At 42.7% G+C, this 16,105-nt stretch overlaps 1 protein-coding gene across 1 annotated transcript; it reads left to right on the top strand.

The window, feature by feature from the left end:
* The first annotated feature begins 2,811 nt into the window (after positions 1-2,811).
* Positions 2,812-15,539, top strand: KCNJ2 (potassium inwardly rectifying channel subfamily J member 2). The gene is made up of 2 exons (XM_048490422.1): positions 2,812-2,949; positions 10,389-15,539. The coding sequence occupies exon 2, from the start codon at positions 10,604-10,606 to the stop codon at positions 11,879-11,881; it is 1,278 nt and encodes a 425-aa protein (XP_048346379.1). The 5' UTR covers positions 2,812-2,949; positions 10,389-10,603; the 3' UTR covers positions 11,882-15,539.
* The last annotated feature ends 566 nt before the right edge of the window (positions 15,540-16,105 follow it).

A 16,105-nucleotide genomic window follows, 5' to 3' on the forward strand; every position in this document is an offset into this window, starting at 1 on the left:
TATTAAACTCAAACCCACAAAATGCTGGGAAAAACCAGTGCACACGCCTAGTGCAGCATGTCATTCTTGTCCTAGAGCATTGATCCTACTCTCAGGAACCTTTACTCCACTTGAAGGGTATCATTCCATCCCAGAGTACTGCTTCCTCTTCCACAGGCCATCATTCCTTTGTGGGGACTGTCACTCCAGTTCCAGAGTAGTTTATCTAGCAGGACGGGATCTACACTGTTTTTGTTTCTGAAAAGGTGCAGAAGTATAAAATGACGCCCCTTACATATTATATGCATATTTTTCTTTATACATGTATATAATCAACATATATAATCAACAACCCTTTTAAATGTCAGAATAACTTATGTTGACCTGTATGAACTGTTAAAGAAGAATGGCATGTTTACATTATTTTATATTCTTATAATGTCTTAATAGTCCCTCAATTTCCACTGAGCACTTAAAACTCCAACCCAAGGAGAAAGTTTTCCAGCCAAGCCTTTTCCTGGACATTTTTTTAAAAAAATATTTAGCACAAATAATTCTGTCATGGGAAACACATACCTCACACTACTTTGTGGTCTGATAAAATACTGACCAAGAAAAGCTTTATCTGGTAATTATGTTGCTAGAAGCTAAAATGACTAAACTGAAGCTACTCTACTTTCATCACTGGAATGGACTCAAAGGAAAAAAAACAGTGATTCCAGGAAACACTGAAGATAGCAAGAAAAGAGGAAGACCCATCGTGAAATGGACTGACTCAGTAAAAGAAGCCACAGCCCTGTTTGTATGTCTTGAGCAAGAATATTAACAAGAGGACATTTTTGGAGGTCACCGATTCATAATTCAGAAGTGACTTGATGGCACATAATGCATGTGAATGGGCCCTCCATTTATTGTCCCCCTTCCCTTTCCCCAAGGTAAAAAATGGGGCTCTTTGGGGAAAGTGAAGTCCATTAGAAGAGGAGGCAGACGTACTCACGTCCTTTGGCAAGGTCAGGCATAACACAGCTCCCAGTTTAAAAGCAAGGGGGGGTGGGGGGGTGGAGAAAAAATCCCATCCTTTCCCCCTCTGTTCCATTTGACTCCAGGCTGCTCCAGGGCTTACAGCCTCTCAGCAGAGCATAGGGCAAGGGAGTGGGAAACAGGTGTGCATTAGGCATTCTAAACCATCAGCAGTCACCAGACCCAAAAAAGTTTCTCCACATTTCAGTGTTTGGAAAACACCCTGACCCTCCCCCACACATGTCAAAATCTAACTCTATGATTCTATCATGTCAATGTGTGGTCCTTGAAGCGAGGTGGGTGAGAAGGCAAGGAATTAGAAGGGCCTGCAGGTGGAAGAGTGGAGGATGCCTCAGACAGGGGAAGATTAATGAGGCCAAGGAAGGTTATCTGGGGGTCAGTGTCTTCCACTGCATAGAATTTGGCAACTTTGAACATCCCAGGAACCTTTAGCTCCCCCTCCTCTTCACTCATAGTCTTGACCAGTTTCTGCCTAACCAAGGGCTGCAATTCCCCTCTGATGCCCAGTTTCCCCCTTCCCCAACCCCAGCAGCAGCCTGATCAGGGGGACAAGGTGTGCAGACACTGCAGAACGAGCCATCTCTACTGGACAGTGAAGGCTCCCCCCTCCAATCTCCTAGCAGCAGCTTCATGGGAGAGCCGGCCACACATGGTGCAGAGTTAGCCATCCCTTCCATGCAACTTAGCCTCCCCCTCCTGCTCCAAGCACCCGTCTCCCCAGATCTGACCCTGTTATCTACCCCCAAGGACCATCATTCCAATCTGGGGACTTGTCACTCCATGCCCAGCACAAGTTTTGCAAAATCTGCCCCGCTTGTTCAGCACAAATGGGTCTGTCCTGGAATGTTTTTCAGGGGAGCCAATGCCAGCCAACTGACATTCCTGATTCCCAGTATATCCAACGAGCTTTCAGGCATATCCCTTTTTTCTCCCAATGGGCACTCCCGCCATTCCTTTTGGCACATCTCCTTTCGCCCTGCCAAAGGCTTGGTGCCTTGCAGGGTCAGCAGTCTCGCTATCAGGAAAACCCGCACCGGAGGACCTTTCTGCAGCCACAGATTCAACCTTTGGCCCGGGATCCCCCTCGCCTGCCCCTGTTTTAGCTCCCCCCTCCGTTCCCCCGCACCGCCTCCTCCAAAGGTTCAGTGCAAGCTGTCCCCGGTCCAAGAGGAAGGCCCGGGGCTCCGAGCAGAGGAGAGGGAAGCGACAATCGCGAGCCAGCCGAGCCCGGGCGCGGAACCCTCTTCCCGCCTCCTCCCTCCTCAGCCCCGCCGGCATCTTCTGACGCTCCCCGGCGCAGAAGGCCACTCGGCATCCACCGCTGGCCACCTGCTCGGCAAAAGCCGGACGCTCCTCCTCTGGCGGTCCTTGGCGATCCCAGGAGTCGAGGGCAGAAGGGCGGGTGAGCAGCACCGGACCCCGGGTCTTCTTCTTCTCCTTCTTCCCCCACCCCCTCCCTCCTGGCCGGCGGCGGCGGCGCAGGTGAACCGTGCCTCGCTCGGACTCTCCCACGGGATTGGCGCAACTGATGTCTGGCTGCAAGTCTTCGGGGCTGATGATGGACGTGCTCCGGGCTGGCTTGCTTTGCTTTGGCTCCGAGGCGGAAACAGGAGCAGCTCCGTCCGCCGCGATCCCCTCTCCGAGACTCCCCGAGCACGAGCGGCGCAACTCCGTCCCAGCGCTTCCGAAGACCGCCCCTCCCATGCTCATTGGTCTAGCGAGGCCCCCGTGGGCGGAGCCAGGCGAGCCGGTATTAAACATCACATGGGTAGCCCTCAAAAGAGAGGCAGTAGCTTATTCCGTTGTTTCACTTGTAGAGGGTACAGCCAGCGGCAGGCTGGGAATGGGAAACTTGGGGATGGTTTGGCTCAGCTCTGGATCTGGTTCTCTTTTAACCATATAATTGCCCCGCTTAAAATCCACCGGCAGGTAAGGAAGACTTTCTTTTCAAACCTAGAACTTGCTCATACTTATTGTTTTATCCCTGGCTCCCCAACAGTTGCTGCAGATTAGATATAAAGTTGCATTAAGTGTGTCTTTAAAAAAACAACAACCGTTCTGCTTTATACGGGGGCCAGAAAGGAAGGAGGGTGAGACCCCAGTCTGTAAACTTGGTTTCAAGCACCATTTCCGCCTTCTAATCTCAGTAGCATCTGAAGTAGTTACAAAATGGGTTGGGTTGCAGTTTCTGAGCCGCCGGACTGTGCTCCCAACTTTCACTGTATCAAACTTATCTCTGCAATCGAGTGCTTAGAATAGACGTTCAGGAAGAATACTTGCCTGCCAGGCTGAACTCTGGATTATTGTTGCTATTTCCTTGCTGTGCCAATGATTGCAAATATGTTGTGACTCAGAGAAAGTCACAGCATCTGGACCCTTAAGTCCCCACAATGCTTTAAAAGTGGGTTTTACAACAGCCTTAAAATATCCCATGTTGACATATCTTTTTCGTTGATGTATGACAACCCCTTCTGGATTCGTCTTTCCTCCTTTTGTCTAAAAATGACTCTGTGCATGCCAAAAAAACCTGAACTGAAGGAGAAAGGTTGTCAAATAAATGTCTGAGGGTTTCAGAGAGATTGCATCATTTCAGCTTGATTCATAATGGTTTAAAACAAACCAAATTAAATAAAGGAGAAATCCTTTTGGCTCTGTGTTAACAGATGTTGGCTTCTGATAATGGTTCGCACTGGAGCTAGAATGCTTGTAGCAGCTTCTGCAGCTGAAAAATTAAGTTGAGAAATGAAGGCATGTACTTCTTCTTTTCGTTCCCATCATCAGTATTTTTGCTTCTCAGACTTTGTTTGTTTGTTTTTAAGTTAGGTGTATTTTCTGCGTTCTGTGTCTTGCCTTAGCCCACTCATTGGCTTTCCTGCCCTCTTAGCAGCTTGCTAACTACACCCCCTGGTGATTACTATTTCATTGGTAGCTACTTTGTGGTAATCTAGAAATATCTCCCCATCTCTTCCAACAGACCAGAGCAAAAGCACACATCCTTTGCCTGTTTCTCAAGCCCATCGGCCAAAAAGTAGATGAGCAGAGCTGAGTTGAAGTTAATAGCTTGCCAGTAAAGAGCAGCTAAAAAGACAATTCTGAGCAATTTGCATTCTCTTCTCTTTGACGGGGCTCTGGTGCAGGGCCATTCTGTTTACCTAGGAAGGGCACAGGAAGGTAGAAGTTAGGTTCGCTTAGCAACATGTGCCTCACATAGCCTCAGCAGAGGTGTGTGACGGCAACTGGGGAATAACTGCTGTGTGCTCATTAACGATTTCTCACTCACTTGCTCTCTACTTCAAATTTCTCATCAGCTTGGGTCTCTTTTATTTATTTGTTTTGCTCTCTTCTCTTGTATTCTAGCAATCCATTTTTTCCACTATTAGATGTGGATGTGATTAACTTCCAGAGGTTGCTTATGTCCCAAAGCTTCCTTATAAGTAGCAAATTTGAAACTCATTCTTGATACATGTACACAAATGCACAATAAAATTGCCTGACTTTGCTCATCAATCAACACCTGCTTGCAATGCCTCCTTTTTTAAAAAGTAAAGACCCTTTCCTTTTCCAAAGAGGAAGTGACATGATTAAAAAAATAACCTGTTGGGTTTATTTTAGAGCTGCGCATTGGAGTTGTCAGGCTGATGTGGTACACAATAGGCACTTTCACCAGTGGAGGGCTATTAACTGACACTGTATTTGTACTTTCTTCTTCCAAGATGCTGTACTGCTTATAAACGGGAAGAGCAAGCTAAAACATTCTGTGTATGGATTCTTTGAATGGAGTGTGGGAAGCTTGGAGGTGGACAGGTGGAATAGGGTCTAGTTGGAAGGGGAAAACCTTCAGTCATCTTCTTGCCTTTCACGCCTGACACCTTTTTTACATGGATAGGACAGGCACCAGCAATGCAAGGATATGAACAAGGATCACTGCCAGATAGGATTTTGGATATTTGCTTTGAGGCTTTGTGACATTTCTGAAGGATGTCTGTGTTGTGTTGGGGATAGGAGAAGGGGGGGGAGGAGCAGTCAGAAGTACCCTTGGGATGGAGGAGCCACCATTTTACTGCTGTGGCAATACTCTTGCAAAGCATTCTACAGGGCTTTAACCTAGCTGAAAGCACCATCTATCTCTGCAGTGTAGCTATGCAGGAGGAGTCAAGATCAATATAAAGATGCAACTGTTGTGTTGCGTGGTGCATCTCTTGTAAAAATGCACATCTTGGCCCTGCCTGCGCTGGAGCTTGGAAATCTACCATTCTTTTTTGAGTTGATTTTAGTATCTATTAATGTGTCATTCTCTTTGTTTCCTCAGATCTGTTGTGAAAGCTTAACTCCTCATCTCTACCTCTCGTTCTTGTATCCTAGTAACTCAGAGCAGATGCAGGCAATTGGTGCTATTAAAAGAGAGAAGATAGTTATCCTATAACTAAGGTTACTAGTGGTGTGTACATACAAGTGGGCACCAGACTTTTGATTCTTAAACTTTGAATGCAGTCTATAAATGTTGGAAATTCTTGTACCCTGGACAGTTTGTTTTAAGGCTTGATTTAGCAAAACTGGCTACAGAGGTCCCCCCCTGAAAGACGTACTTTATGCGATAGTATAACTTCTTTAGCTAATAATGTCACGGATGTGCATAATATATGGAGCAATTACTATTAACAGTAGTGGAAATTTGACAATAATAGATACTTGAGGCTATTTCTAGGTTTCTAAATGCAGCAGGCATTTCATAGGAAGTTGGCATTATGTGTGAGTGACACTTGGAATTCCAGTAAGTCCCCAGAGGTCAAGGTGGTTTTGGAAAGTCTGATATAGATATCCTTCAGATTGTATAGATAACTTGTTTCCCTCCTTCAAATCCAAGGAAACTTTACTCCAATATTGGTTGCATGCTGCATATGTGTTTCCACTCGCTTGGAGGAAAATGCAATTTGAACATGGAAATGTAAAATGATAGCTGCTGCAGGATGTAGCTTCTGAAAGTAGTTATTCTGCTGAGCAGAGAAACTTTTCAGTGATTTTTTTTCTGCTTGAAACATACAGATAGTAATTTAATTTTCTTGATCCATTGATCATTACATTATGTTTGCAATTCAACTGTAAAAAGTGCAGTCGAACACTGCAAACTATTTTTGCCTTGGAAGATATTGGCTGAACTAAAAACCAAGTGGTTGCTGGAAAAATGACGGAAAGTTGTCAAACAGGTGGAAGGTAATTAGGCTGATAGTCTTCTGTTATCGTTAAACCACTGAAGTGGATTTGAATGCTGCAGGATTGTTGGAGACTGCCAAAATCTACCACACAATAAAAGATCACTTGTTCGTGTTTGTAGCAGTCAACATGGCAGTTTTAAGCAAAAAAGTAGGCTATGCATTTTTTAAAAATCAAATTGGTATAACTATAGCTTGTGTCACTGGCATTTTTAAATAGATTTTTAGCTTTTTGTGAAGTGATATAAAACTAGAAAGGATAGACCACTGAAGAAATTGAAACCTCTGAAAGGCGGGATAAGGGCCACTTTCTTAGAAAATGCCCCATTGAACGTAGGTGGGACAGGATTTTAAGTGAAAATGCATAGGATCAAGGTGCCTATCTTTACTTCCTTGGGTTTTTAAAATACAAACAGTATGGATGATTTACAAATTATATGACCTCCATTGTGTTAACCAGGAATGAAAGTTGATAGCCATGCTAGCCGTCAACTGGACTTGCAGAAGGGTGATCAGAGCATAATATTTTTTAAAAAGAACCCTTAAGCATTGATTTAGACATTCTGTTGAGATCATTATATATGCTCCCCCCACCCCGAAGGTACATACCCTAGTCCACCAAAGAAGACTTGCATACATGTGGCTTTTGAATATGTAGGAAACGCAGATAACAAATTGCAACTTAACTGATGGAGTAACAGGGTAATCCAAAGGAGGGGGCAAAACCGCTCAGGAGGACCCTGACACCAGCATAAATGCCACTTCTATTGGTCTAAGGGGCGCTTATCCCAATGATGGGGCAGATCTGCTGGTATTGAGAAGCCATAAAGCAGTGCAATGCCTGGTCACCAGCACAGCTGCAATGACAGCTCTCCTCTGGCACAGGAGATGGCACCAAAAGGGGCTTTCCTAAAATCAGGGCCAATTTTAGTTGGCTACTTGAGCCCTTTCATCCTAGAAATGCCCCCATTTTCTGGTGCCAACTTACACTGGCAAAAACAGTGGTGCGGCCAAATGTTCTGCATTGGTCAGTTCCGCAAAAGAGGGGGGGAATGCAGCAAGCCTCTTATGAGGTGGCAAGGTTGCACTGTGGCTGTGCCGTCCTTGGCCTTGGTGCAACTATCCCCCCTCCCCCCAGATTTCACTGCCTATCTCCTTCCTTGGATGTAGTCCTCATCCTTTTCTGGGGATATTGCTTATTGCATGTGCCTGGTTGCACCAGACCAGTTCTAGTTCAAGGCTGTAGTTCAGTTTGCTCACATATCTTTGACCTCTAAGCACTTGGAGCTCCCTCTTTGGTTTCCCACTTTGGCTGTAGGACAAAGTAAAATAAGTGCATCTTGCAGTAACTGTAATTTCACAGCTGATTTATGGTGACTCCATACGGTTTTCAAGGCAAGAGATGTTTGAAGGTGGTTTGCCATTGCCTACCCCCACGTGGGCTGAGAGAGTTCTGAGAAAACTATGGCTGGCCCAAGGTCACCCAGCAGGTTTCATGTGGAGGAGTGGGGATTTGAACATGGTTCATAGAATCATAGAGTTGGAGGAGACCTCAAGGGCCATCAAGTCCAACCCCCTGCCATGCAGGAGCATACAATCAAAGCACTCCCGACATATGATCATCCATCCTCTGTTTAAAAACTTCCAAAGAAGGAGACTCCACCACTCTCCAAGGCAGTGAATTCCACTGTCGAATAGCCCTGACAGAAAGTTCTTCCTAATGTTTAGGTGGAATCTCTTTTCCTGCACCTTGAATCCATTACTCCACGTCCTAGTCTCTGAGGCAGCAGAAAACAAGTTCGCTCCCTCTTTGACATGACATCCCTTCAAATATTTAAACATAGCTATCATGTCCCCCTTTAACCTTCACTTCTCCAGACTAAACATCCCCAGCTCCCTAAGCCTCTCTTCGTAGGGCATGGATTCAAGACCTTTTACCATTTTGGTTGCCCTCCTCTGGACATGTTCCAGCTTGTCAATATCCTTCTTAAATTGCGGTGCCAAGAACTGAACACAGTACTCTAGGTGAGGTCTGACCAGTGCGGAGTAGAATGGTACAATTACTTCCCTCAATCTAGATGCTGTACTCTTATTGATGCATCCCAGAATTGCATTGGCTTTCTTGGCTGCCATATCACACTGCTGACTCATGTTCAGTTTGTGGTCTAATAAGACTCCCAGATCCCTTTCACATGAAATATTGTCAGGCCAGGTGTCACCATCCTATATCTGTGCATTTCAGTTTTTCTGCCTAAGTATAGAATCTTACATTTAACTCTGTTGAAATTCATTTTGTTAGTTTTGGCCCAGCTCTTCAGTCTATCCAGGTCATTTTGAATTCTGACCCTGCCCTCTGGGGTATTAGCTACCACTCCTAATTTGGTATCATCTGCAAATTTGATTAACATGCCCTCTATTTCATTGATTAAAATATTGAATAGGAAAGAATCCTATGGCATCCCACTACTACTCTCCAGGTTGAAAAAGAGGCATTGATGAGCACTCCTTGTGTTCAGCTGATCAACCTATTACAAATCCATCTAACAGTTGCATTGTCTAGTTCACATCTTTCCAGTTTACCAAGAATATCATGGGGCACCTTGTCAAAACCCTTACTAAAATCAAGGTATGCTACATCTGCAACATTCCCTTCATCTACCAAGTTTGCCATTCTATTAAAAAAAGAGATAAGATTAGTCCGGCATGACTTGTTTTTGAAAAACCCATGTTGATTTTCAGTGATCACATTATTTCCTTCCATGTGCTTACAGGCTGTCGTCTTAATGATATGCTCTAGAATTTTTCCTGGTATTGATATCAGACTGATTGGGCGGTGGTTGTTTGGGTCCTCTTTTCCCCTTTTGAAGATGGGGACAACATTAGCTCTCCTCCAGTCTGCTGGGATTTCTCCTGTTCTCCAGGAGTTCTCAAAGATTATAGCAAGCTGTTCTGAGATTATTTCTGCCAGTTCTTTTAATACCCTGGGATGTAGTTCATCAGGCCTGGAGGTTTGAATTCATTTAAAGTATTCAGGTATTCCTGTACTAGCTCTTTTTTATTCTGTGCTGAATGTTCCCTTCTGTATCTTCTGATCCATTTCCCCCCAGTTGAGCACTGTTTTATTTTTTTGGGGGGGGGCAAGGCAAAGAAGGGGTTGAGTAGTTCTGCCTTTTCTCTGTCCCCTGTTAGAATTTCACCATTTTCTCCAGATTAGAGTTCAACACTCTTAGCCGCTATATCCGTGTTGGCGAACCTTTGGGACTCCAGATGTTATGGACTACAATTCCCATCAGCCCCTTCCAGCATGGCTAACTGGCCATGCTGGCAGGGGCTGATGGGAATTGTAGTCCATAACATCTGGAGTCCCAAAGGTTCGCCACCACTGCACTATACCATACTGGCTCTTGTTATCAATTATACGAAAGTTTATATAGAAGTGGTTTATATTGCTTTGGGTGGCTTGCATCAAACTGTTCAGCTTAACTATCAGCTTAGAGTTTAAGAACTCACCACTGAATTGCTGGAAGAAAATATGTGTTTGTTTTCTAAGAGGTTTATATTTACTAAGAAAACAAATTTAACAAGATGGCAGAGGGTAAATTGGCATTGAATGTAAATAAATAAATCTGGTGCAACTTTTCCTTGGATATCAAAATGTGAATGTTTAAATCCTCTAAATATCAGCAAAACCTGTTTGGGGCAATGAAGTATTAAAGCTTAAAAGGGGTTCCTTTTTATATGTTTGTGTTTCTTTAACAGTAGAGCGTTCCCCTAGGTCAAGGAGCCTACCATTAGTAGATCACACTGGAGAAGGTTACTTACCCTGGGGGAAGTGTCCACCTATTAGCAAAAGGGAACCATTAGATCCAACTCAATATTTTAACTTCAGAAGAGTTTTAGTATAACACCTTGAGTAGACTACATTTGCCAGAATATATATAAATACAAGCCATTTAGTGTAGTTTAGAAAAACACAGTCCTTTGAACCAGTATGTCCACTTGCAACTTAAAAAATGCTGCACTCCTTGAACAAATAATGCTGAGTTTGAGCACACAGACACAATTGGGATCCACATTATGCTATGTGGTAGTCAGATAAATGGAGAAATGTTTCTAACAATTGTTGATACAGATTTTCTTTTTCTTTTCTTACTACAGGCCATGCCTCCATGTGGCAGATTGTAAGTTGCTAAGTATCACTGACGATCCCCAGATCTTCCTTGGCACAGTCAGGGACGGAAAGAAGTGCCGACTTTCCCTTTTTTTCCCCTGTGCGTGCTCCACTAGAACGTTCAAAACTGTTTCTCCAAAGGGTTCTGCAGAAACTCAGACTGTTTTCTAAAGCAGAAGCACTGCAGTCCAAAGTGGAAGCAATGGGCAGTGTGCGAACCAACCGCTACAGCATTGTTTCCTCAGAGGAGGATGGAATGAAGCTGGCAACAATGGCTGTTGCCAATGGCTTTGGAAATGGGAAGAGCAAAGTACACACCAGGCAGCAGTGCAGGAGCCGGTTTGTCAAGAAAGATGGCCACTGCAACGTCCAGTTCATTAATGTGGGTGAAAAGGGGCAACGCTACCTAGCAGACATCTTCACCACTTGTGTAGACATCCGCTGGAGATGGATGCTACTTGTCTTCTGTCTTGCTTTCATCCTCTCGTGGCTGTTTTTTGGCTGTGTGTTTTGGTTGATTGCCTTATTGCATGGGGACCTAGAAAGAACAGAAAGACTGTGTGTCTCTGAAGTTCGTAGCTTCACTGCAGCCTTCCTTTTCTCCATTGAAACACAGACGACGATTGGCTATGGCTTTAGGTGTGTCACAGATGAGTGCCCCATCGCCGTCTTCATGGTGGTTTTCCAATCCATAGTTGGTTGCATCATAGATGCCTTCATCATTGGTGCAGTCATGGCCAAGATGGCTAAACCAAAAAAGCGAAATGAAACTCTCATCTTCAGCCACAATGCTGTAATAGCCATGAGGGATGGGAAGCTGTGCTTGATGTGGCGGGTTGGAAATCTGCGTAAAAGCCACTTGGTGGAAGCCCATGTCAGAGCCCAACTCCTCAAATCCCGGATCACTACTGAAGGAGAATACATTCCTCTAGATCAAATAGACATCAATGTTGGCTTTGACAGTGGGATAGATCGCATATTTTTGGTTTCACCCATTACAATTGTACATGAGATAGACGAAGAGAGCCCATTGTACGACTTAAGTAAGCAGGATATGGACAATGCAGACTTTGAAATTGTAGTAATATTAGAAGGCATGGTGGAAGCCACTGCCATGACCACCCAGTGCCGTAGCTCATATCTGGCAAATGAAATCCTCTGGGGCCACCGTTATGAGCCCGTACTATTTGAAGAGAAAAACTACTATAAAGTGGACTACTCTAGATTCCACAAAACGTATGAAGTGCCGAACACACCCCTTTGTAGTGCCAGAGACTTAGCAGAAAAGAAATACATCCTTTCTAATGCAAATTCATTTTGCTATGAGAATGAAGTGGTCCTGACAGGCAAAGAAGAAGACGAGAGTGACAATGGCATGCCCGAAAGCACAAGTACAGATACTCATCCGGACATGGACCACCACAGTCAAACAGGGGTGCCCCTAGAACCTAGGCCTTTAAGGCGTGAATCTGAAATATGACTGAGACAAACTATCTTCAGTATGGTTATAAAATCGATCTGTCAGCATCGGGCATGCTGTGCTGAGAGGTGGCCATTTTGCAAACAACGGTACTGTTTCACAGAAATGGGGTTACAGCCCTGAGGAGTTGGCCTGGACTGGTTTAAGTGCTGTCTTCAGAAGAGGAGTAGCAAAAGCGTTAACTTGGAATGTAAAACACTATGTCTATCTGTGATAGGAAGGCACATATATGTGGTAGAATAAATTATGTATATTTTTTTTACAAAACTTGAACTTGCAGGCAAGCTTTGGTTGAGTTTTATCATCTGACATCTATTTTTTTCCCAGAATGCTTCTCTCTTGGAAACAAAAAGGTTTTTAATGGCATAACAAAGGCATGATACTGCCTTATTACTATTTTTAAAGCTGCTGCTAACTACACGAACACGAATTGTAATTTTTTTGTCGTAGTGTAGCTTTCATTTTATATATATATATGTATTCATAAAAAAAGAGACAGAAAAAAATACCCTCAGTGTTGAACTTGTCACTTTCAGAGCTCTCTGTCAATCAATCAAAATGACAATGCTGGGGAATCTGAACTTCTGTTGAGGCCAGTAGTTTGGTAGATAGAATCAATTTCTCTCTGATACTATCCAGTTACATAAGGAGTATTATGTAACGCAAGGCCATGCAGTAGCCTACAGCAAGATTGTTTAATTTGTTTTTGGGAATGGGGTGGAGATTCCCCCCCCCCCCGCCCCACATGTAGAACATGTTTTCATTTCAAAACTACCTAAGTGAATACCAAAGAGAAAAATGCACACTTTTGCACAGTGAACGTTTTATTTAAATAGAACAGGCTGCTTTAACGACATAAGAAAAATAGGTTTGACTCAGCCTATTTTTCCTCCCCAAAGGTCCTTACGTCTGGAGTGTTTTTCCATGCACCTTATAACAAAACAAAAGCTTAAGATTAATATAAGGGTGTTCTTTCTGCTACCCTTCACCTTTTGGGGAATAAACTTCTGATTTTTTTTGGAATTATCATTTTATTCTAACAAAAGCTGAGTAGAGGGAAGTGAACATCTGTTCTTTCCTGTCATCTAAACACCAGCAAGACTGTGGCAGAAGGTCAAATGTTAAGTCACATGTACATTCCAAAGTATCTTCTAGAACATGTAACCATGTTACAAGTGAAGTGGCATTTTGGGAGGTGATTACAATCCAGTTATTTTTTTTTAGTCTGATTCTAATTTGGTCTTGCCAGACATCAGCAAAACTATTGATTCAGTGATAGATACTAGCTTGGTGAGAATTGACAGGTGAACAATACAACATTCTGGTCCTAGGAGAGACACATGGAATAATCTGATGTAGGAATCTCTGTTCTGTGTGGGACTGCGTCTCATTGCCAAGGGAAAGGTGATAGAAACTTAGCATAGTAGTTATTCCAGCTAGTGTTCGATGAAGGATCCTCAGTTTGAAGGGAGCAATACTGTAAAAGAGTTCCCGCTTTTTAATTACTTGATATGCCTCCATGGAATGATTAGTGGACTCAATATCTATATTGAAGCCTTTTAGAACTGTTACTGCAACCTTCCGCTGAACCATGACTTGGATGGTATTTTTGGATTTCTTGCCAAGAATGCTTTAAAAATTCTCTGTGCCTCTAAGATCAAGTGTACTGTTTTAGCTGCACCCATAGGTTACAAATGTGTGAGTTCTCCAGTAGGGGAGGATTGACATGGATCAAAATCCAACTCTTTTACAGTATTGAATCTCACGGTATGCCATTAAAAATAACTTGCTCTGGTTCTAATTCAGTTTTGGAAATCAATATTGGTGGATGATTGTGGCCTCCAAGAGGGAAAATTGCAGTTATGTGGCATTTTGCAGATAGTATAAACTTAACTTTGAGTTGAATAGGGAAGTTCTACGCTGGAGCACTTGATAGTGCAAATGCAAACAGGTTGTTTTTGCTTCGTCAGGCCAGGTTGTATATATGTACTATGTACTGAAGTTAAAAGGGGTGAATTGATATGCAAAGCAACCTAATTGGAGTCCCTGGGTCAGAGAAACAATGAAATCATTTGAACGCAACTCATGCTGCTACTGTGATATTCTTGCAACAGAAAAAAAAGTGCAAACCAAAGAGTATTCAGTGAAATATGAAAAAAAGAAGGGAGGAAACTATTCAAAAATGCACAAAGTTCCCACTTGCAAGTCTTGAGACATTAAAGGAAAAGGTGGATTGAGAAAGTGTTGAATATTCTTTTTAAAAAAACAGCAACAACAACAGAAGGGATTTTTGAAAAATCAAATTTTCTTTCTTTTCTTTTTTTCTGGTGCAGAGCTGACTTTTCTTTTCCAAGATGCAGGGTTTTGGTGTGTTCAGAATATTTTTTAAAAAAACAAAAATGTACATTTTTATAAAATTTATCAAGTATTTTCATATTTAAAGCCAAATGTAAATAGGAGTCAGTTTTAAAAAAGAGATTGACAGGCGAAAAGGCCAAGATGGCATCAGTCAGAACCTACGATGCTGCTGGTTAGCATGGTTTTTGCAAGCCTTATGGAGTTTCTAGTGCTATGACTTTTTTTGTTATTTATTTAGGCATGGATTTTTAACTTGATTGTTTTTTCCCCAAGCTATTGGTATTTTACCAGCTTTCAGATTGCTTGAGAGTGGATAATCTGTCGCACTCTTTGAAGGATTTTTCTTCTTCAAATAACCCTTTGTCTTTACCTGTTGGCTTCTGCATGTTGCAATTGCTAGGATAGAAACTTGCATTGTGTAATGCGTATCACGGCACCTGCCAGCCCTGAGTTGGTCAGTTTGAAAACTGAACATGCTGTGGGAGGTGCAGCCTAGGTTCAGTAATCATTGTGAAGCTACGGATATAGGGCATTTTTTTAAAAAGTAGCTGATAAGGGGAAATTGTCAAAAGTGTTCAGCAGTTGAAATCTGTGATGCAATTGTCAGTCACTTAAATCAATGGGATTTTTTTTTCCTCCACTGACTTCATTAGAATGTGGATTGCACACTTAACTCACATTTGTGGGTTCAGGACTTAAAGGAAAAGTAGTTAATTTTCCTCTTTTCTTAAATACTTGAATGGAGCCCCTTTTCTTATATGGAACTAGCATAATTTTACACAATGGACAAGCAAGGTAGACTATGAACTCCCTGTTATTTCTCATCCATGACATGATGTGCAATTTTTGCTAAGAAAATTGCCGTGCTTTAGACACACTGCTCAGCCACAGGGACCTTTGGTTTCTGACTCTTGATTTAATTGCACATGCTTTCATTTGGCAAAGACAAAGGATTCTGGTATTTTAGTTCTCTTTTTGTGTTGGGGGGGATTACAAGGTAAAATTGAAAAGTACTGTAATGTCTTAAAAAAGCCGGTTGCTGCTGAACATCTTCAAGATAGGAGGGTGCTGCGTCGTTCCCTTCTCGTACATGAATTTTCTGTTCTGCAGCAGTTCATAAAGTGAACAAACCAATAGGCATTTGACAATCGTTCTCCCTTACTGTTTTCCTGTTTGCAGCCTTTTGTATCAAAGTCTTCCTGACATACTGCACAAATCATGGATTGTACAGATTTTTTTTATATATATTATATATATATTGTCTTATTTTATTATTTCTAAATAAATAAAAAATAAAGTATTCTTGCATATCTATTTTTATTCTTTTTTAAAACTAAGTTATTATGTAAGCATGCAGCATAATCTGACTACAGCGTCTGGCACCATGCTTTTTAAGCATTTATCAGAATTACTGCCGAAGAATCAAATTAGGAGTATCGTACTAAGTGGTGTTACACTCCTGTAGTGGACTGAGAAGGGTATAATTGTGTTTAGGATGAAAATGCAGTTCTGTTACAGACGGAGAGCTGGATCCTAGGAACCACAAGGAGAAGGCACTCGTGGTTGCAGATCTTTCCTGCCTCTCTATTCCTTCTGCTGCCTATGTTTGATAGAAACCAGGAGAGCTTCTGGACCAAAATCCATGATTGTGGAGCTGTGCAGTAAGGAAGTGGAATTGGGCAAAATCACCCCCAACATCCAAGATTTTATGACAATGGAAGAAGGGGGTGGGCGCAAGTCTGTTAAGCTTCTCATCACTGCTTCATGCCTCATGACATTTTGCCCATGAAGCTTCCCTGACTCTTAGCAACCATTGCACAGGTCAAAGAGAGCTCCTGGGGGAGGTAGAAAATAACTGTCTGCAAA

Source organism: Sphaerodactylus townsendi, linkage group LG03, assembly GCF_021028975.2.
Source record: "Sphaerodactylus townsendi isolate TG3544 linkage group LG03, MPM_Stown_v2.3, whole genome shotgun sequence".
In the NCBI taxonomy this organism is placed as follows: Eukaryota; Metazoa; Chordata; class Lepidosauria; order Squamata; family Sphaerodactylidae; genus Sphaerodactylus; species Sphaerodactylus townsendi.